Source organism: Pantherophis guttatus, chromosome 7 (assembly GCF_059756535.1).
Source record: "Pantherophis guttatus breed Tessera chromosome 7, ASM5975653v1, whole genome shotgun sequence".
Taxonomy (NCBI): Eukaryota; Metazoa; Chordata; class Lepidosauria; order Squamata; family Colubridae; genus Pantherophis; species Pantherophis guttatus.
The window spans coordinates 77,370,463-77,392,309 of NC_142069.1; the positions used below are offsets into that span (position 1 = coordinate 77,370,463).

The 21,847-nt window shown below is 39.4% G+C and overlaps 1 protein-coding gene across 1 annotated transcript in view; it reads left to right on the forward strand.

The window, feature by feature from the left end:
- The window catches only part of CERK (ceramide kinase), a 36,120-nt gene extending 18,290 nt beyond the window's left edge, over positions 1–17,830 (forward strand). The window contains exons 6-13 of the mRNA XM_034442081.2: positions 2,088–2,233; positions 6,064–6,138; positions 7,795–7,947; positions 8,808–8,913; positions 9,745–9,815; positions 12,846–13,054; positions 16,517–16,725; positions 17,649–17,830. Coding sequence (XP_034297972.2) covers positions 2,088–2,233; positions 6,064–6,138; positions 7,795–7,947; positions 8,808–8,913; positions 9,745–9,815; positions 12,846–13,054; positions 16,517–16,725; positions 17,649–17,733 — 1,054 coding nt within the window. The 3' untranslated portion in view covers positions 17,734–17,830. The remainder of the gene's footprint in view (positions 1–2,087; positions 2,234–6,063; positions 6,139–7,794; positions 7,948–8,807; positions 8,914–9,744; positions 9,816–12,845; positions 13,055–16,516; positions 16,726–17,648) is intronic.
- Positions 17,831–21,847: the final 4,017 nt, after the last annotated feature.

The window sequence follows — 21,847 nt, forward strand, 5'->3', positions numbered from 1 at the left end:
CAATGCATTAGTCTGCTGAGCTATCCAGGCTCCTAATATTTAATAATAATATAATAATAATAAATAATAATATTTACTCCTATGCAAGCCACCTCTGAATGAATAGGAGAGCTCTTCTCATTTATTCCAGCGCATTTTGCATAGCCAAGCATCAACCAAGTTTGTACTGTGTTGAAAAACCAAGTTCCCGCCCTTTACTCCATTTGTTCACCTGAGTAAAAGATGACTCGGGAAAGCAAATGCTGTTTCCCATAGATTCATGGTACAGCCCCACTTTTCAATGAAGCTCACTGACAAAATCTGTTTTGCTTTCCATGGAGCAACATTATTCCCATGTGTCCCAAATTAAGGGATATACCCAATGCTAGCAAATCACTAGAAACAGGTGTTGTTTTTTTTAATTACCACTAAAGTGAGAGTCATTAAGGAGCAGTAGCATGAGGAGAAAGCCTGATAGATCTTGGGAATATAGAAGAGAGAGCAAGATACAGTAGTGGCCAAAATTGTGGAAACCTTTTGGGGAAAGGTTTCCCCAAAAGGGTGAGGTGGTACAGTGGTTAGAGTGCTGTACTGCAGCTACTTCAGCTGACTGCTAGTTCAGCAGATCAGCAGATCAAATCTCATCGGCTCAAGGTTGACTCAGCCTTCCATCCTTCTGAAGTGGGTAAAATGAGGACCCAGATTGTTGGGGGCAATATGCTGTTTAGTATACTGTCAATTGTTGTAAGCCGCCCAGAGTCCTCGGAGAGTGGGCGGCATAGAAATATGATTAATAAAATAAATAATAATAAATAAATAAGTGTATTTTCTAAAACTAGCTAATAACACCACTTTTTTGGGGGGAGTAATACCATAAAATTATATATCAATGGAAAGATAATTTAATCAAGATTGTAATGCAATAACTTTTGTGAAGGATTTGCTATTAGAATAGCAGTTACAGTATAAAGAAGAAAAGTGAAACACATAGAAAAAAATGAGATATACAAAAATTATCACCATGTCAATTAATAGTTGGGTAACCTTTAGCATGAATTACGGCCTTACAACGTCTTTTCTTGGAGTGAACCAAGTCTTTTAGTTCTGCAGCTGTTATAATGTGAAACCAAGATTGAATGATTGCTTCTATTAACTGGATTTTATTGCTAGGTTGCTTCTGACTAACAAGTTTTTTAGTCAGCTCCATAGATTTTCAATTGGGTTAAGGTCTGGGCTACTCCCAGGCCATTTCAGTTGTGGAATAGGATTATCTTGAAACTCCCCCAAAAAGTGATGTTATTAGCCATCAAACCTCAAAAATACACTTTTCCCAAAAGGTTTCCACAATTTTGGCCATATCCAGTTGTGGTAGTAATTGACATACAATCCAGTCATAGAAAAATTGGGGTCTAGCCACAATATCCAATCATAAAAGGCACAAAGTATCAGATATGTGGAAAAGATCTGCCCAATGAGCAGGACTTCCATATTGCCCATGGGAATAGACAGTTGATATTCTTTCCCATCTGCACGTACATCTTGAGTAGCTTTTGCTATTAGAGGTGAACCATCAAGTTGGAGAGAAGAGAAATAGTGATTATTAGTGATTATGAAAGATAAGTATTTATGAATGATAAGAATGTGGATGAAATTTACCATTGATAGAACGATACCCCTTTTCCATAGTGAGATGTTAACGCAGGAGAAATTACTACTTTTAAATATCCAAAATTATAATAAAAATGAGCCTGTCACAGCCCAATTAAGTAAATTATTTTAAATGTGCATTAAATACCCTGTTTCCTCCAAAATAAGACATCCCCTGATAATAAGCCCAATCGGGCTTTTGAGCGCATGGCAATAAAGCCAAGCGCTTATTTCAGGGTTCAAAAAAATATAAGACAGGGTCTTATTTTCCGGGAAACACGATACTTGTTTCAAGTAATAATAAGCATTTCTCCATGGAGGGTGGGGCAGGGGCGGGGGGGGGGACTAAATAGTGAAGCATAAAGATAACTTTTAATAAAATTGTATTTTCACATTGGGTCCTTTGACACATTTATGTATTGAATGTCAGTGTGAGTTTTAATTTGTGTGTTTTCCGGCAGTGTTGTTTGTGTTGGTGGGGACGGAATGTTCAGTGAAGTGATACATGGTCTAATTGGAAGATCTCAGAAGGATTCGGGCATAGATCAAAATAATCCCAAAGCACAATTAGTCCAATGCTGTCTCAGGATTGGCATAATTCCTGCTGGTAAGAACTGCAACATGGTGAACGTCTACCGTACATTGTTATCATGTATTTACCACCTTGGACCAAAATGAAAAAGTAATATTACATACGTGGGACAGCATAATGGTTAGCTAGTAGGAGCCTCAACAGATACTGGATCTTGCCTAGAACTATAGGCTTAGCTTGGATTGCCTAATATTTATTGAAACCTGTTCACATATGCATTTGTTGAAGGTACAATTGGGAAATGGAAAGGAATGGGAAGGCAGTGTTCTCCTCGGCTTCTATAACTTCAGTCCAAGTTTATGGATTGGATGAATCCTATGAGAAACAGAATAGAGCCCAGGACCTGCCTCTTTTTCTAGAGATTCAGTCTATGTATATGAGTGTGTAAAGAGTTGTAAATTTTGTGTCCTAATCAGTTTTCAAAGGATGTGTTCTGACCTAGGCTTCCCGAGACAGTAAAAAGCACACAATTAGTCCCAAAAACCCTCTTTTTATTTCAACGGCTGTGAATTCTGTTCATTCACAGATGAGTCACAAACAGTTTATGTAAAGAGTCCGACGGAAGTCTGCCACAGTCCTTTGGGATAAGGCTGATAAGAACCCACCTTTATCTCCCTTGACATGCTGCCAAAGACCTAATTGGCAATTAGCTTTGCAAGGCCACACGGAGCACAGAGTCAAAACAGAGCTGCAGAATTTAAACCGACCAGAACAAACAACAATTGTTTCCTGCAAAGGCTCATGTGCCTTTGCTCCTCCTTTATGTCTTACGGGAGGGGCCAATCATCTCCAAGCCCTACTCCCGAGTCGTCCCTTTTGTTTTAACTGTTCTTGCCTTCTGGCAGCTCTGCGCATGCGCAAACTGGGAACAGGCTCCCCCTGTTCCTCTGCCTCGCTGATATCCGACTCTGGAGACTCCGGAGTCCGCACATAACTCCCAGATGGCCCTGGCCATCTCTGCCTCTGACGCAGAGCCCTCATCCAAGCCTTCCCCAGACTCCAGGACTGGCCCATGTTCCTCCCCAGCCTCCTCACTGTCCGACTCTGCTGCCAGCTCCGCAGGCCGCCGGCCGACCACAACAGGATGTCAAGGATAGGACCTCATCAAACCTTCATAGAACCCAGGAGACATTATAGCCATGCTCATTCCCTTGTTTTGGAGGTGCCACTTGAAATCCAGAAGGGGCGTCTCAGAGTGCAGACAAAATTCTCTCATTCTAAAACCCTGAAAAGTCCATTCTGGGTCATAGTTCTCATTTATGTGGAAGATCTTAAATAGGATCCGAACAGAATATGGATTTATGAAATGTGGAGAGCACCAGACTGGGGAAGACCAATTTAGGGGAATGGGTTTTATTTTAATGTAAAAGCTCCTTGCTTTGTGTTTTGTAAATATTAATTATTATCATATGATTTATGATTTGTCAGCATCCTTAATACTCCTTTCATAGAATTATCCATTTTTTACAACTAATTTTAGGCTCTAACTCACATGATTGTTGATAGTATATCCAAACTATGCTAATTAGCAGTTCAGCATAAAAAGGCTAAGAAAGAAAAGCACACAGTATAGAACATGGTTTCGTTATAAATTGACATTCTAAGCTTTTGCTTTTGTTACATTCAATTTATAGAACTAAAAACATTGTTAATATATAATTGAAAGAAGTATGCTTATCGTTTGGCTAACTTGAGTTTTTACTGTTCATTCCTCCAATGCAAACCATTGGCAGCTCAATATGAGAGATTTATCATACACTTTATAAACGTATATTTATTTAGTCAGCAATCATATTCCTATTTGCCTATATCCTAAACCTCTTTGCATAGGGGGCACAGAATTGCTCAGTTACTCATAGATGGGGTCAACAGGAAATTCCTAGGGCAACTCACAATAAAATTAAACTTATGATAAAAACAAATTAAAAGACCACAATATAGAGAAAAATCAGCAGGAAGAAATACATTCCCACCACAATTTAAAACTATTTAAGGAGGATTAAAAAGCTTAGAAACGCTGATCCTTTAGCATAAATTCTAGCTGCGTATTCTTTCATAGTTAGAGCATTCCCAATTTTCCATTGCCATCTGCTATATTGCAGACTGTGTTATGAAGACTTGTCATTATTGTGTGTGAAGGCACAGGCGAAGAAAAAAACTTTAAATTTTGCAGAACTTTAAATCTTGAAAAGAGCATTTGCGTGGAAGGGGAAAGCAAACCAGGCTTAATGCTAGGGCAGTCTTATCTGGACTGCAAAAATCCTTACTCATCCTTGCCAAAATGAGACAGAGTCTTTTGCATCATTGGTGACAATTAGCCATTGGCTGATTTTTTTTGCAGCCAAATATGGTATGCCATCCCAGCACTGTCTTGGATTAGTGGCCATTTCTAAATCCTTTTCAAGAGAGTTTGTTTCCTAATCTCTGGCTGCTCTTATTTTACAATTGAGCACTAGATATCAATGTGATTTCAAGAATATGCCTTTCTAAAGGATTGGAAGAAAGACGCTTTTTCCAGAAAATTGATTTCCCCTGCTCTTTATTTTCTGCCTGAAAATAAACCTGTTGCTTAGAGACCATTGCAAATTAAAGTTTCTGTTAAAAGGAGGTCAGGGCTCAAATCAGCAGTCCATACAATTAAACCTGTGCTTTCTGGTGGGCTGACAGCCTGTGCTGTGGATGTGTTCCACTGGAATCAGTTTAACTTCTGCCTTGATGCCAATTCTCTTGCAAAGGATCTATTGGCAGTCAGTGCTGTGTAAAAAGTAACCAAAAGTATAGTTGGCTCAGTTTAACTATGCTTGGTCTATCTTTTTACTTCTTTTTTCTTTTTTAACACTTTCATTATTTATATTTTTGTCTATTTGTCAAATCAATTTTTTTGTCAGATTTGTACACATTAAGTATAGTTATTTTATTCCAGTCTTGGCAAAAAAATACTAGTTTGTTAGCCTTCCCAGTTTAACCAGACAGGAAACACAACCAGATAGCAGTAGCACTTAAGACTTTTTTTTAAAAAAAATTTGATTTATATGCCGCCCTTCTCCAGAGACTCAGGGCGGCTTACAATGTGCTCAGCAATAGCCTTCATCCTTTTGTATATTTATACAAAGTCACCTTATTGCCCCCACAACTGGGTCCTCAATTTACCTACCTTAGAAAGGATGGAAGGCTGAGTCAACCTTGAGCCTGGCGAGATTCGAACCTGCAGTAATTGCAGGCAGCTGGTCTTAATAACAGGGTGCTTTAAACCACTGTACTACCAAGGCTCATCACTATCATTATATATCGCTTTACACTGTTTTACCGCCCTCTCTAAGCGGTTTACAGAGTCAGCATATCGCCCCCAACAATCTGGGTCCTCATTTTACTGACCTCAGAAGGATGAAAGGCTGAGTCAACCTTGAGCCAGTGAGATCTGAACTGCCAAACTGCAGCTAGCAGTCAGCTGAAGTAGCCTGCAATACTGCACTCTAACCACTGTGTCACCTCAGCTCTGCACTGTTCATTATAAAACTACGTTAACAGAATCTGGAAGTACAAATCTCCCACCATCTCCTTAATATCCTGAGAAGCTGGGTAGGGTCCCTTCTGAGCCCTTTTATCTGCTCATTATGCAGCTGAGGACTACTGTGCCCTCTCTTAGATGACCACTCCCTTCGTAGCATTTCTTATGCCATCTCACAAGGTCTCTAGCAGCATAATATGATAGTTCCCAGGAAGCCACACAACTGACCAAACTGAAATCCGCGGCTCTATTTGGTAACTTAATCCTCATTTAAGATAATTTTGTCCTCATAATGTTTTTGAATTGCAAACAAACGTAAAGATCGCTTGCTTTCCAGGTTCGACCGATTGCATATGCTATGCAACAGTTGGCATCAATGATCCAGTAACATCTGCATTACATATCATTGTGGGTAAGTATTAGTTTGCTTTCAGGCTCATTGACACAATTTTAAACACCCTAGGAAGTTTTACAGCATCGTTACTACTTTTGGCAAAAAAAAAAAAAAATCAAATGCAGAACCAGAATATAGTTGCTGACCATTAAGATGTCACTAACGCCAGCTGAGGATTTTGCAGAAGCCTTGCTATTCCACTAAAATTTATGATACAGTGTGGCACAGAAGAAATGGCAGTTGCATATGATCATGAAAGCATTCTGCTGGCAGAAAGTTACAATGAGAAACCACTTCACTTTATCACTCAAAAGTGCAGCTGATAGATATCACGATGTTAGTATCATCTGTTCTATGGAAGCATCAGTGTTATGCATAGCTCATTGAGGTTATTTTTTTACCCTTGAATGAGAGCAACTTCTAGCTGATTGATAGTTGTACACAACTATCACTACTTCACAATCACTATTCCAGGGATCCTGGTTTGCCAGGATATATTTTCAGACTATGTGTATTTTCCTTCTTCATTCCATGTTAGTCATAAGTAGGACAGAATGGTCATTATCCTAGTACAGGAGCATCGTAATGCTCCTCTTTACAACTAGAATGTAGAATAACAGGATTGGAAGGAACCTTAGAGGTCTTCTAGTGCAGAGAGAGAGAGGGAGGGAGGGCGGGAGGGAGAGAGACAGAGACAGAGACAGAGACCCTATACCCTTCCAGACAAATGGTTGTCCAATCTCTTCTTGAAAACCTCAGTAATGGAATACACATAACTTCTGGAAGCAAGCCATTCCATTCTCACTGTCATGAAATTTCTCCTTAATTTGAGCTTAGATCTGTCTTTGATAATTTTCCATCCATTACTTCTTGTCCTACTCTTGGGTGCTTTGGAGAAGAAGTCGACCCCACTTCTCTGTGTCAGCTCCTCAAGTACTGGAAGACTATGTCACTCCTAGTTCTTTTCTTGGCTAGACTAGACATACATACCTAGTTCCCGCAACTGTTCATCATATGGTTTAGCCTCCATACCCCTTATCATCTTCGTTACTCCTCTCTGCACACTTTCTAGAGTCTCAGCCCCTTTTTTGTATCATGGTGAGCAGAATTCCAAGTGTGCAATATAAAGCAGTATGATTATTTCACATCGCCTTGAAATTGTCCCTTTGTTGATGCAGCCTAGGATTACATTGGCTTTTTTGGCAGCTACAACACACTGCTGACTCATACTTAAATGGTTGTCCAATAAAAGACCCAGATCCCTCTCACAGACACTACTGTTGAACCAGATACCACCTCTTTTATACCTGTGCATTTAGTTTTTCTTGAATGAGTGAAACTACAATGGGTAAATGAGTAAAACTAGAATGAATTGCTTTGCTTATAGCATCACAAGCACAGACACTTAGCAGACACTTAGCTTTCTAACTAAGTAATTATTAATTAACACGTTTTCAGTATTTGAATTAGAGATCTTCCATCTTAACTATTATATCAGGTACTGCAGAACCTTTTTTAGACAAAAGAATGGTGATTTTTTTTTTTTGCCATCTCATTTTAAAAAATAAGACAATTTTTAATATTTTACAATGTTTTATATATGAATATATTTTATATGTTTCGATATAAGACAGTTTTACAGTGACTGAGTAACGAAATACCTCTTGTTAATAGGAGATAATCAACCTCTGGATGTTTGTTCAGTACATCGCAATAATACATTTCTGAAATACTGTGTATCACTACTGGGATATGGTTTTTATGGAGATGTATTAAAAGACAGTGAACAGAAACGCTGGATGGGCCCTGCCAGATATGACTTCTCAGGTAACATCTGGTATATCTTCTGCAGCCATCCTTTATGTCAAGTAGCCAACAGATTTACCCTTCCCTGCCATTTTTAAAAATCTCTTCTATTTTCTTCTATAAGAAAAAAAAGTGATAGGCATGGCTCTAGAGCAGGGGTGTCAAACTCGATTTCATTGAGGGCTGCATCAGGGCTGTGTTTGGGGGCCGGGGGGGGCATGGCCAGGGTGGGGGTGGCCCATGGGTGAAATCCAGCAGGTTCTGACAGGTTCTGGAGAACCAGCAAATACAACCTCTGGCTGATCCCACAGTGGGGTGGGAATGGAAATTTTACAGTATCCTTCCCCTGCCATGCCCACCAAGCCACACCACACCCACCAAGCCACGCCCACAGAACCAATAATAAAAAAATTTGGATTTCACCACTGGCACGGCCATCTCAACGTCACTCGTCAGGCTCCATTTTCGGCCGCAACGGCCTCTTCCAGCCCTCCCAAGCTCCGTTTTCACTGGCAGAGACACTGCGGGCCAGTCCTTTGCTGTTTCCAGGGTGGCCTTGAGTTTGACACCCCTGCTCTAGAGAATGACTCTCCTCGGAAAAGCATCCAGTGGACAACCACACTAACACTGAGTACAGAAATGGGAATTTAACCGCCAAATAGTGGCCTTTATGTAAAGAGAACATGTAGACAATGCCAAGAGGTTGCATATAAAAAGTGCTTATTTGATACACACAGAGAGCAAGTTGTAGGAAACATCCACAGAATAATGACCAGATATAAAATAATCGTTCTCTTCCAGCTCTATGGGAGAATAAGTAGAAGAAAAAGCAAAAATTAATGATTTCTTCCATTATTGTTATTTTTTTGTCCACTTCCAAGGTTTCAAGACTTTCCTCTCCCATCATTACTATGAGGGGACAGTATCTCTCTTACCAGCAGCACACTCCATGGGTTCTCCAAGAGATAAGAAACCCTGCAGAACTGGGTAGGCTAAATCACTCAATTCACCTCGAATGCCTGTTGAGTAGAAAGACCAGAATACATTTGCTAATTTGGCTAAATTTTAAGAATGTAAACAAAAAGGAAGTTGAGTTAATCATGCTGAGAAGTCATAAAGACGATTCTAAATCATCAGGCATGAACTTTTCTGCTTATCTAAATTACGTTTGAAATGCTACTAATGACAGTATCATGCAGATAAACAAATGGTGTTAAATCCATTTGGTCTGCAGAGAAGTCATTTGTGTGTGTGTGCACGCTATTAAAACTCTCATGCTTGTCGGTGTGTATCCATTAACTGGGCAAAACAGATGCATCTTAGAGCAAAATGTTTTGAACCACATCACCTCAGGTGGAGTAACTTACGGAGTGCATTCTGTAAGTCCATAACTCCATGACTCCTGTGGAATTGAAATTTGGAAAATTTTATAAAACATTTTAGAACATAAAAATTGTCATAAAACATTTTATAACCTAATGCAAAACCTAGCCTCTGACTCCTAATTGACTGTGGTATACAGTTCAACATGGGCTATTTTTAAGAACGATGCTCCTCTGAATATCTCCCTGAATTTTTAACAGCTTTTCCAATGAAGGCAGTGCAGTAGAAACTCTGGAGTTTCTGAGGAAACTCCAGAGTTACCTCCTCTGTTGGAGGTACTGAGGAAATAGCTCTGAAACAAAGACTCAGTGTGTCACGGGATGTCCTGTTGATTAATTAAATTACATTAAAATTTTAAATTAATTCAAACTTAAATTAATTTTTCAATAACTAAGTTATATTGTCAACACTGAAGTTGTTACCTTTGTTCTTTAGGTGCCGGATTTGCAAGCAAAGTAAACTACAGCTGGAGAAAGATCAGAAGAAAACGGAAAAGGAGATTAAAAGTAACTTTATAGTTTGTGGAACCTTGTTTGTTAATGGTTAGATTGGCTCAGTTAGTTTCTAATATCTCTTTTATTTGGATGACGAGTATAAAGACAGATTTCAAATCAGAACAAAGATTGGATTTAACTGCTGTAGAAGCCCAAGGAAAATTCAGAGAGGTTTAAAATGAGACAGGCTTCTTTCATATTTATCCTGTTTATACTTATTCATTATCATTCAGTACAAATGCTGATTTATGGCAGACTCTGCAGTTGGTACAGTTTGTGAAATTATGGTAAATGCAGTATATTCAATTACCACATTTGGAGTTAAAGTAAGGCTGAAATCTGTTTGTATTTTTCTTGGTGTAAAAGCCACTTTGTATTCTACTTCTTCAATGTCCAACTTTTGCTTCCTTAGACTGTCACAGAGAAAACCATTGCTTGCACTATTCCGATCTTTGTAAATGTAGACACATCACTGCATCGGAATAGCTCTTCTGAGGCCTTCATGGCTATTCTACCAAATACTAGCCCTGTGAAGGCACCCAGCGCCTTCTCCGATGGCACGCGAGCTTTCACCCCAGGTCTGCTCCACTGTGCATACTTGCGCGCCTCCCACCGGCCAGCTGGTCTTCGGGTCTCTGCCGTGCATGCATGGGGGGCGGGGCACATGTGGGAGGCCATGCACACATGCGCAAGGGGCGCATGCAGGGGTCCTATGCACATGCATGGGGTACGGGGTGCATGCTCATGCATAGAACAGGGGCACATGTAGCGGCCCACACATGAATGCACGGGGGTGGGGCGCATGCACTAGGCCCACGCGTGCATTGCATTTTGGGGGTTCGGGGGTGCGCATGCGCATTCACACTTTGGGCACTCGGTCCGGAAAAAGTTAGCCATCACTATACTAGCCTATGGTGTATTTTTTGACTGCTCGTTCATTTAGTGTTGATATTATCAAGTAGATTTTCAGTTTTCAGCTGGGTTCTCACTCTTATTTATTTATTATTTATTAGTCACATTTTTATGCTGCCCAACTCCCAAGGGACTCTGGGCGGCGTTTCTTCAAGAAACACCATGATTATGCTTTGCTCCATGCCATCAATGATTTCTGATTTCAGTAGCCAGACTGAGAATTCGTCCTGGTTTAAATTCTAGTTCAGGTCCATGCCAACATTGAAAAAAAAAAATCTAATGGAAATGTTTGGGTTACTGAAAGCATAAAACATTAAACATCCCTGAACTAGGAGTAGCCTCTAGCCCTTGTAAAACTTCAAATCTTATCTCCTCTGTACATTACCACAATTGGTTGGGGATGATAAGAAAAACAGTCCAGCCATCTGGACTAGTAGAAGAAAAAGGCTAATGCAGGCTGCCTTGAACTCCTGGAAGACAGATTATAGATATAAAAAGCAGTAAAGAAAAAACAAATAATCCTTGACTTACAACCAGTCATTTATCAACATGGTTGAGTATGTCCTGTTAAAGCACATCCAGGCATTGTAAAATGTTGGGCTGATTTTTCTGGCCACATGACTGCATTTCAGGTGTTTGCCAACATATGATCACCATTTGCAACCTTCTCTGTGGCTCCCCCCAAAAAGTCAATCAGGAAATCAGCAGGGAAGGTTGTCAGTGGAGGGGACATTGGATTTGAGGTCCATTCCCCCAGCACACCAATGTATTTCCCCTCTTTTCCATGCAGAGAGGAGAAATCCTCCACATAAGCTGGAGGAATGACTTCAAATCCGGCAAAAAACCAAAAAAAAAATGCTAGCAAAAGCCAGCATTCTGAGCCTTTCAGAATGCTGGGGTTTGCTAGCACTTTCCTCTCCAAAATTCTGTTCTTACAGCATGCCAAGGCATTTCCCCTTCAAAATCCCTCAATGCACTTAGTAATGGATCTTAAATCTGGCGAAACACTAGCAAACACTTATTATTCTTATGATTGTTCTCCCAGGAAGAGGGCCCAGGCCAGGGGTGGGCTTCAAAAATTTTAGCAAGGGGTTCTCTGCCCGATTGCTGGGTGGGCGTGGCCATGGTGGGTGTGGCCTAGTCAGCCTCCTGCACCACGGTGCGGGAGGCATTTTTGCTCTCCCCGGGTTCCAGAGGCTTTCCTTGAGCCTCCGGGAGGGCAAAAACAGCCTCCGCAGGCTCTGGAGGTCCTCTGGAGGCCAGAAATGGGCCCGTTTCCAGCCATCCTGAATTTCTAGTAGGCCTGTTTTTCATCTTCCCTGAGCCTCCGCACACGCCCTGCACTTATCTGCATCCAAAACGGGCCACGTGGGGACTCCTGGGAGGGGCGGGGTGGGGTGGGCGGGGCCAGCCAGGAGTGGAATTTGGGGGTTCTCCGAACTGCACACAATCTTAGCTAGAGGTTCTCCTGAACCCCTGCGAACCCCCAGCAGTCCACCCCTGGCCCAGGCCTCCCAGATACGGTGGGCGGCCCAGGGCCTCGTTCCACCCTATCATGCTCGAGAGGTCAGAGCTGTCTCTCCAGTGCTGTGCTTAACAACCTATGTGGTCACTTAACAACTGCAACTGGGAGAGCTTGGATTGTGATTGTTGAGTGCAGTGGTCATGCCTTTGTGTCTCATTTAACAACTGCTTCCCTCAACAACCAAGATTCTGGGCCCAATTATGGTTGTAAGAAGAAGACTACCTGTATGAGGCTTAGTGATTTGTCAGTAATTTTAGAGCTTTTGAGAAGAAATCACACACACATCCAAACTTGGATTCTTAACAGGGCACGTGATTCTCTGAAGTTCTGTTTTGCCTGGGGACCTTGGATTGAATTATGCATTATATTAATGCTGCCTTTTTTAAAAAAAAAATGCAAAAATCGCTAGATTTATTTTGAAAGAAAAGCAGTCACAAAACTCAGCTTGGTTAGAATCTCAGTTGCTCTTCCTGATACTTCTGGGAGATATAAGGTTGGGAAAATTGCCATCCATTCCTTCACCCTTTATGGAGTCAACAATGTCTTAAAACATGTCTCAAAATCCAGATGATACCAAGAACAAAATGCAAATATATCTCTTTCAGGGGATGAGGAAGGAGAATGGAAAGTTATTAGAGGGAAGTTTCTAGCCATCAATGCTGTGAACATCAGCTGTGCCTGTCCACGGAGTCCTAAAGGCCTTTCGCCAGCTGCTCACCTGGCAGATGGCTCTGCAGACCTCATTCTAGTCCGTAAATGTTCCCGGTTAAACTTTTTAAGATACCTCTTAAGGCATACAAACCAGCATGATCAGGTGCGTATTTTTCTCTCTAACGGTATCATAGCTTCACAACTGGAATGGAGGCACAATCTGATGTAGATTAATGGTCTTGTGGTGAAACACAAAACAGAACAATTGCATAACGGGCAAGAAGTATGGATAAAAAGCTAGACTTTCTGGAAGTTACAGGTCAGATAATGTTTCATTCCCTCATCCTCCATTAAAATGTTGTTCTCAGAGTGAGGGAGACTGATTGATTATTTTCACTGATGCCGCTTAGTTCTTACCACTCCATTGATGAGGCTATATTTTATTTATTTATATATTCAATTTTTTTTTACAGCCGACCAACTCAACCAAGTTACCTTGGGTAGCTTACAATTCTAAAATTATAAACAAAACAATTACAAATCATTGACACAATAAAAACATCCACAAAATAAATAAGTACAAACCTCAGCCGTGATGATTAATCAACTAATAGTTAAGCCAGCATATTCCAAGCACCAGCCTGACTATGTAGCTAGGTTTTTAAAGCCTTGTGAAAGGCCACCAGAATTGGGACCAAAGGTGGTATTCAGCCGGTTCGGACTGGTTCGGGCGAATCGGTAGCAGCGACTGCGGGCGGGCCTGTCGTCCGCAATGCTGTCCTATTTAGCCATGTTTTCAAGGCCGGGCACATGTGCGGAAGGCACACGCAAGGAAAGCACATGCATGGAAGGCCGGGCACAAGCATGGAAGGCACGCATTTGGTGAACCGGTGATAAGAATATGTGAAACCCAGCGCTGATTGGCACCGCTCGAATCTCTGAGGGAGGAATACTCCATAAGGCAGGGGCTACAGCAGAAAAGGCCTGTCTTATAGTTCCCTCTTTATAAATACATGTATATAATACATAGAGTCCAGCACCGCTTTTGACTCACACATGGTCTCCAATTCAACACTTCCCTTGCTTTTAAATAAATAAACATCTGTTATTCATTCCTTTGTAAAAACAAAAAGACCACAGAGCTTTTGGTGATCCCATTTAAGTAGGAATCAAAACATGCCCACCAAGAGTGACAGCTCAGTCTTTACCAAGAACAACGTCCCTCTGATACTATTTAAGGGCAGCTCTGAGTCTGCAGGAAGTGAGTTCAGGGGTGAAATCCAGCAGGTTCTGACAGGTTCTAGAGAACTGGTAGCGGAAATTTTGAGCAGTTCGGAGAACGGGTAAATACCACCTCTGGTGGAAATGGAGATTTTGCAATATCCTTCCCCCAGGAGTGGGGAGGCAATGGGGATTTTGCAGTATCCTTCCCCTGGAGTGGGGTGGGAATGGAGATTTTGCAGTATCCTTCCCCCAGGAGTGCAGAGGCAATGGGGATTTTGCAGTATTCTTCCCCTGGAGTGGGGTGGGAATGGAGATTTTGCAGTATCCTTCCCCTGCCACACCACACCTACCAAGCCACGCCCATAGAACCAGTAGTAAAAAAAATTGGATTTCACCACTGAGTGAGTTCAATGCTTGTATGGCATCCCAAGCCCAGAGATAATTTAGACACGGAGAAAAGAAAACAACATCCAGACTGAGAATTAGGGAAACCTTATCTTCTCAAGATATGAAATCTTTATTTGGTTTTGGGAAAGAGTAGGTAAAGACCATGGTTTCCAAAGCCATCCTAGAACATTCTGTGGCTGACTTCTCATTATTGGTTTACAATGCCGGGGCATATTGCTAGTTATTAAGAGAAAGTGCAGTAAATCTTAACAACCTCAAGCTAATAAGAGAAAAGTAGAAAAAAGTGAACCCATTCAAGGGGAAAGTAACTATCCTTATCCAGATTTTTTGTGTCACAAGGAACAATGTACGACTGTAGTTTGCATAGCAATTTATGAATTTATTCTATGTAATTTAGTGAAGAATTGATGGAGCATCAGTTGAATGATTAATAAGCTGAGATTTACAAGATTAAATTGAATCTATAATAGGACAGGTTCTAGAAATAATAACCAATGGTAGTAATAGTAGAAATGGCAGTAAGCTTTCATAATTGTATCTTTCTCTTTCCTTAATGTTCTCTGGATAGCATTAGACTGTATTTCACAGCTTTTCTTCTGGAAAATGGGGCATAATATTGTTCATAGAATTGTAGGAAGAGCAAATCTAAAGTTACCTTTATGTAACATACCCATTCAACAGGTAGTCCACAGAGTATGAACACTTCCATTCCTTAATTCTGTTTTTAACCAGGGATGAAATGCTACCGGTTCGCACCAGTTCGGGCGAACTAGTAGTAAAAAAATACCGTACCGGTATTTCCGACGATCAGCTGTGCCGCACGATTTATATTCACTAGAAAGCAGGAAATTTTGGTGCGCACTGTGCATTCACGTGCGTGCAGCGTGCATTTCGAGTGCATTGCGCATGCGCACACAATGTGTGTTTGGCACACAGTGTGCATGCGCGCATGCAGTGTGCGTTTGGCGCACAGCATGCATGCACGGGCAGCAAACCGGTGCCAACCCACAGAGGATTTCACCACTGTTTTTAACCCAAATTTGTATTTAAGTTGGAACAGGTTACTGTACTTGTACTTCTTCGCATCAAAGAGAAGCAACAACATTGTTTACAAGGCTTCTTGTAAAGTTTAAACTTATAACTACGTTTTATACCTTAAAACTAAGTTATGTGGCAAACAGACATCCAGCAAGGAGAATGCACTGGAATTTCATTTCTCACCATCTTGAGAACCTGCTGGAATTCAATCTCTCACTTTCCCTGTAGGCAAAGTGATCCAATTCAAAATGGCGGATGGCGTGCTCCTTCTTGGAGCCAACGAAGAACGAACCACTGAAGCCACAGAGTGCATTCGGGAACTGCTGAAAACAGCCTGCATACTGCATTAAAAGCAGATGCTCTTTTTAATGATGCTGATGAAAGCATTGCACAGCTTCAGCAGCTTATCAACTCAAAGAGAGGAGAACGCCATCTGCCATTTTGCATTGTGTCACATTGTTGGTCAGGTGTTCACCATTTAAAATACTGTTAACAGGTGAGCCATCTGCTATTTTGTAACAGGGTAGCCATTTTGTATCTAGGGGTTTCTTCAAGTTATTCTTTCTTAACATGGGGACTGCCTCTACTATAGAGCCATTCAAGCAGTTTAATGTAGCTCAGATGAAAATGATAGCAAATGCAAAAAATTCATCTACTTCATTTATAGAAATAGTTTTGTATGTATCATATAGTTTATTCTACAGATAAAGGTTATTAAGAAAATTGAATTTTATAGCACAGTTCTCAGAATCTAGAGTTAGATATGCTTAAACCTATTGAATGTCTGAGTACACCTAACTGTATTTTACATTATAGTGCTGAGAGTCATTTAAACAAAATTTAGTTAAGTGCTATTTAGACCAAAAAAAAAAAAACCCTCAGAAGACTGACATGTCTTTTTGACAATTTCTAAGGCAACAAATGCTGTAATTTGCTTCCTACAATTTCTCTACAGTTTGATTTCAGCTTTGTAGAGGTTTATCGGATTAAAAAGTTTCGTTTTACATCAAAGCATTTTGATGATGGTGACAATGATGACCAGGGTATGCGGAAAAAACACTTTGGTCAGTTCTGTAGAGACCACCCAGCTTGCTGCTGTCTCCCCCCCAGCAGTACCTGGAACTGTGATGGAGAGACCCTGGATTGTTCAACTATTGAAGTCAAGTGAGTGCCTTTCTTTTTAAAAATGAATCTACAAATATAAAGAAATTAGAGTGCAATTCGCACATTAGTCCTTTCCCTAACGGGATTTAAAAATTGACACTAAAGATAGAGATTTGTTTTTTTCTCTCTTTTTTGTTACATATGCATAGCTGTGCACTCCTAAAAAAAGGTTTTAATCCTCTCACCTAAAAAATGTCAACAGGTTTTATTAAACAGAACTTTATTAAACAGACTATTTATTGCCTCCAATAGCAGTTCCCAGGAAGGCAGAATGTTTTCCATGACTAAGGTGCAGAAATAAAGGTTAAATCTTTTTTGTTTTTTAAATCGTCTTCCCAGCCAGAGTCCTCAGTGCATGATAAAAAGAGAATAAGATGGTTTGTTCAACTTACTACAGAATCTGGTGACCGTCACTGATGTAAATAATGTTGAAAGGAAATTAGATAAATTCACAGAATGCAAGACTAATACTGAGCTACTTAAGCTACTGACTCAGGGTTGGGAGCAACCTGCATCCATGGATTTGGTTCAAATAATACAGTAAGATATATATTATAATTTACAAATTCTAGGAAAAATCCCAAGTAATTCTATATCTGACATATACCTGAACCCAACATATATTTTACTTAGAGTAGAGATGCTCGAGACCAATTCAAACAATCTAAAGGGCAATAATAGATACACAGACATATGTGAAGAGATCTTAATTTTGGCTTGATGATTTATTTATTATGGCATTTCTCCAAATAAAAAATATACTAGGAAAAAAACACAAAACATAGCTGTACTTGCTATCTCAAACTGCCATTGTGAACAGCTTCTTAAATGAATAATTGAGAGGATTTTGTTCTTTGTGACTGGCAGATTAGAATTGATAGAATTTTATCATGTGAAGATTTTACAATTTCTTACATTTGCAGAGTTCACTGCCAATTAATTAAACTCTTTGCAAGAGGAATAGAAAAGAATCACAAACCTGAATCACCTTACAAGCAACTTACCTGAACAATTAATTTAAACCAACACTGCAAGAACATGAAGGAAAAAAAGGCAAAGCAAAGACAAGCATTTCTGGCATGTTAATAAATGTTTTTAAACTTTATTTTTCTAGTCAAATTTTAATTTTAGATAGATTTCTTTTCAGTTAATGTCTTCAAAGAAAGTGGATTATTTTAAATTATTTTATGCTAGGGCAGTGAAGAAGATTTTTGTCTTATATTTTCTTTCTTTTGTTATGAAACGATTCTGTTTTCTCTGCTGTGTTTCTAAGCTGGATGGTCCTTCTCTTAAATCAAATTATTATTAGTATGGTCCATCGCACAGTTAGCCAGATGTTCAGACTGAATTTGCATTTTTGTCCACCTATCTATTTCTTCCCAAGGACCTGGGATAGGCAGATGTGGATGTTTGATGTTGTTAGAGATATTGTCGCAGGTTATAAGCTGTTCTGAGCAAAGTTGCCTTTTGCAATTGACTATTGTCTGTTCACAACAATGTGAAGTCACAGTTGCCAGCTCTTTAATTGATGCTGCCCTTCATTCGAATTGAGTTCTTCTGATGCTTATTATTATTTAGGCTTAAAAATGTAGAGCAGGGCTGTCAAACTCACAGTCTGCGGGCCAGATGCGTCGCGTGCTGGCCACGCCCACACCCGGTTTAGCGAAAGGGGGGAAGTCCCAATACGTCACGTGACAACGTGAGTTTGACTCCCCTGAGCTAGAGGCACAGTTCTCTTTATCTTCTTCCAATATAGTATCAAGAGTGGATTGGTGAAAGAGAAATGGAAGCATGTACAATTCTCCAACCTGCTCAATTGCCTACATGAATGTTCATCCATTCATGTGTATAGAATTCTTTGTTACTTATGGCTACTAGATGAATGGCAAGTTGTTAAAGGCAAGCCTGCAGATTTGGTACAAATTTTGCCGTTGATGTCAGGAGAAGGGATTATAATGTACGTTTGCCCCCTTGAGTTACTTACAAAGTAATAAAGAGGGCATTTTAAAAAATCAAATATATATGGTTTTGAATTATAATGCAAATAATGTGCATTCTGCTTGCAGCAGAGGCTAATGAAACTTTTTATTCTTTTAAAGCGATTTTGAATCACGATGTATGATTTAAAGACATTTAAAATATGATAGTATCCTATCATTAATCTTGTTTTCTCCTGAAATGACCATACACTCATTGATTGTTCGAGCTAGTTTGCATTAGCAACCTCAACGCAGTCCAAATGCACATTCTGGGTTGCAAGTAATAGCAAACATCTTATATATATTATGTCATATAATGGGCCCATTTCTGGACTTCTGGAACTTTTAAGGCCCGTTTTTCGTCTTCCCAGAACCTCCGCGCAGGCCCTGCACTTAACTGGCATCCAAAACGGGCTGCATGGAGACTGGGGAGGGCAGGGGAGGGGTGAGCGGGTTCAGCCAGTCCTTGCAACAACCAGTTCAACAAACCAGATTAAAATTAACATCCGGTTCTCCTGAACCGGCTGAATCCCACCCCTGGATAAGCCCCTCAGATGATGCAGGAACAAAAATGGGCAGGATAGAAGCGTATGGTACTCCATAGAGAAGACTCACAGAACTTCCATGCTCCTATAATTGGGACAGTTCTGTACACAGTATCTGGAATGTTTTATCCTGCCTCTTCCTTCATCCTTTTTCACGGTTCCCTAAATTGCTTCTGCCTCTCCCCTTACATGAATGGAGCAGCAGCTTTTGGATACCAGCCAGTGTTTCTTCCCAACCAAAGGTTTTCTGTGCAATCAATAGAACAGTGTTGTTGTTTTTCTCAAACTTGGCACTTTCAGAATGCTGACTAGGGAATTCTGGGAAATGAAGTCCGCACATCATAAATTGCCAAGTTTTAGAAACATTGCAATAGAATCAAGGGACAGAATTCATTTGCTGATGCATTTTTTCAGGGATAGCTGAAAATGCAACTTGTTTCACGTAGACTACTAATGTAATTAGACAGAGCTGCCTTGTTACTTTTACCAATTGGTAGGCTACTTAATTTTTAATTTGATATTGTTAAATTTCTTTGGAATTTATTTAAATGAGTACAGTATTTATACTGTACAGGAGCTCACTTTTTCTCTGAAAAGAAAAAAATAATAATCTGGATGTTACCAATTCATAGTATATGTGTATAATCAATTGCATGTTTAAATTAATCCCTTCCGAAACAGTGTTTTTTATATCTAGCATATCAAAGAGAAACCTAGATTAATTTCTGATATGCTAGGTTTCTTCTTGCATGCAAAGCAACTGATTCTACATTTCTAGCCTGAACTGTGTCTAGTAAATAAACTAGACTTATTTGCTGATAAATAAACTGGCCAGAAGGTGTTAGTATCACTTCTATATGATTTTGTAATGACCAAACAATAAATGTTTAGACTGCGTCTAATAGCTGATTAAAGAAATTACTTAATTCATATAGAATTTAACAGGTGGGTTGCTGTATTTATTTTGATACTCTGGATTGATACATGATATTGTGGAATTTTATTGCCACTGCTATAATCATACATTCTCTTAGTCAGGGACTTTGTGTTTAAAGAAAAAAAAATAGGAATTCTCCATAGAAGCTTGCAAAGATAATGAAAATCTATTCATACCCTTTGTAGAAACTTTGTGTATTATTTGGACCAAACTTTTGCTTTGTTTTGCTATCTTTGAACTTGTGTAACTTTCTTTTTTCTTCTATGTCTGTGCTTTTCTTGAGAATGTTCCAGTTCACCATTTTACCATCAGTCCATTTACAAGGAAGCAAATCCTGTTGAATTCAGTGGGAGCCAATTTCCATTTAAATGTATACAATTCATTGTAAGAATTGCAGGATTCCTTGTATTTTCTTAGATGTCTATAATATCCAGTTGACATAAATGTAATGTTTGATAATAAGTCACTGCTCCATTACCGTATACATCAATAATGATAAACTACTGCTCAGTGAAGATATTTCTACAATTTTCCATAAGTTCTTTCAGTAATTTGTGGTATAGCACCCAGAAACAACCCAGTTATTTCAATGAAATGTTTCTCCTGAACTCTATACATTAGTTACTGTTCCAGGGTCCCCAACCCCAAAATTAATTGCTTGGAAAATGGTCCAGCTGATATTATATTTAGCTGCTAGACACATGACTAGACAACTAAGTTATTACCATCAAAAACATTTGTATAACTCGTATCTAAATTATGTCATTATTTCTTTTGCCAACTTTGGTTATACGGTAAAGCTCCAAAGCTTATTTTCCATCCATTTAAATGAATAAAATATCTCTGTTGGATATTTCTTTATACCCAATGCAGCTTGACTGGAATTTTACTGAAATGGAGGCCTGGTTTTGGAAACATTTTTGTTCAATGTACATTCCATAAATATTCATATTTTCCATGCGTATAGATTACATGAGCTTCCCAGATAAGTTTGTAATTATTAACTGTAGTTTCTGGTCTTCATCAGGATGATCTATGCCGTCAACATTAATGTTATCTTGACTAAAAGAAAATTGCTCTGTTCTCTAACATGTTATAGAATAGCTTTGATGTTGATTGGTATCCCATCAATTTTTTTCAAAAAGGTTTTTTTTTGCCAGCAGAAAGATGAATTGTGTAGTAACAAATACTTCCTAGAAAATGTTCCAAGAATAGGAACAGATCAAAAAGTATGACTATCCTAAATTTACAATTATTAAGTTTTGTAACAGAATCAGTAACATTAAAAAAACTTAATAACCAAGCTACTTAAAGGTTGACGTGTGGTAATTTTACAATTATAAAGTTAGCATGAGGTAATCTGCTGAAATAGGTTTCTGAGTTGAGGACATTATTATATTAATAGACACTTTTATTAAGACTGATCAACATATTCGTGTAGCTGACCAGACCTTATATTGTCAGCAACATTCTGTGTCACCCAGAACCTAGTTATAGCTGTAAAAAAGCGACTTTTCAAAATCAGAAAACAAATGAGACTATCCAGCATAGTTGTGAAATCATGGTAAATATAGACATTGGAGTAACAACTCTGTTTCCTCTAATTGTTACAAAGCACAATTCATGCTTCAGATAATGCATTAAGTATTATTATAATGCAT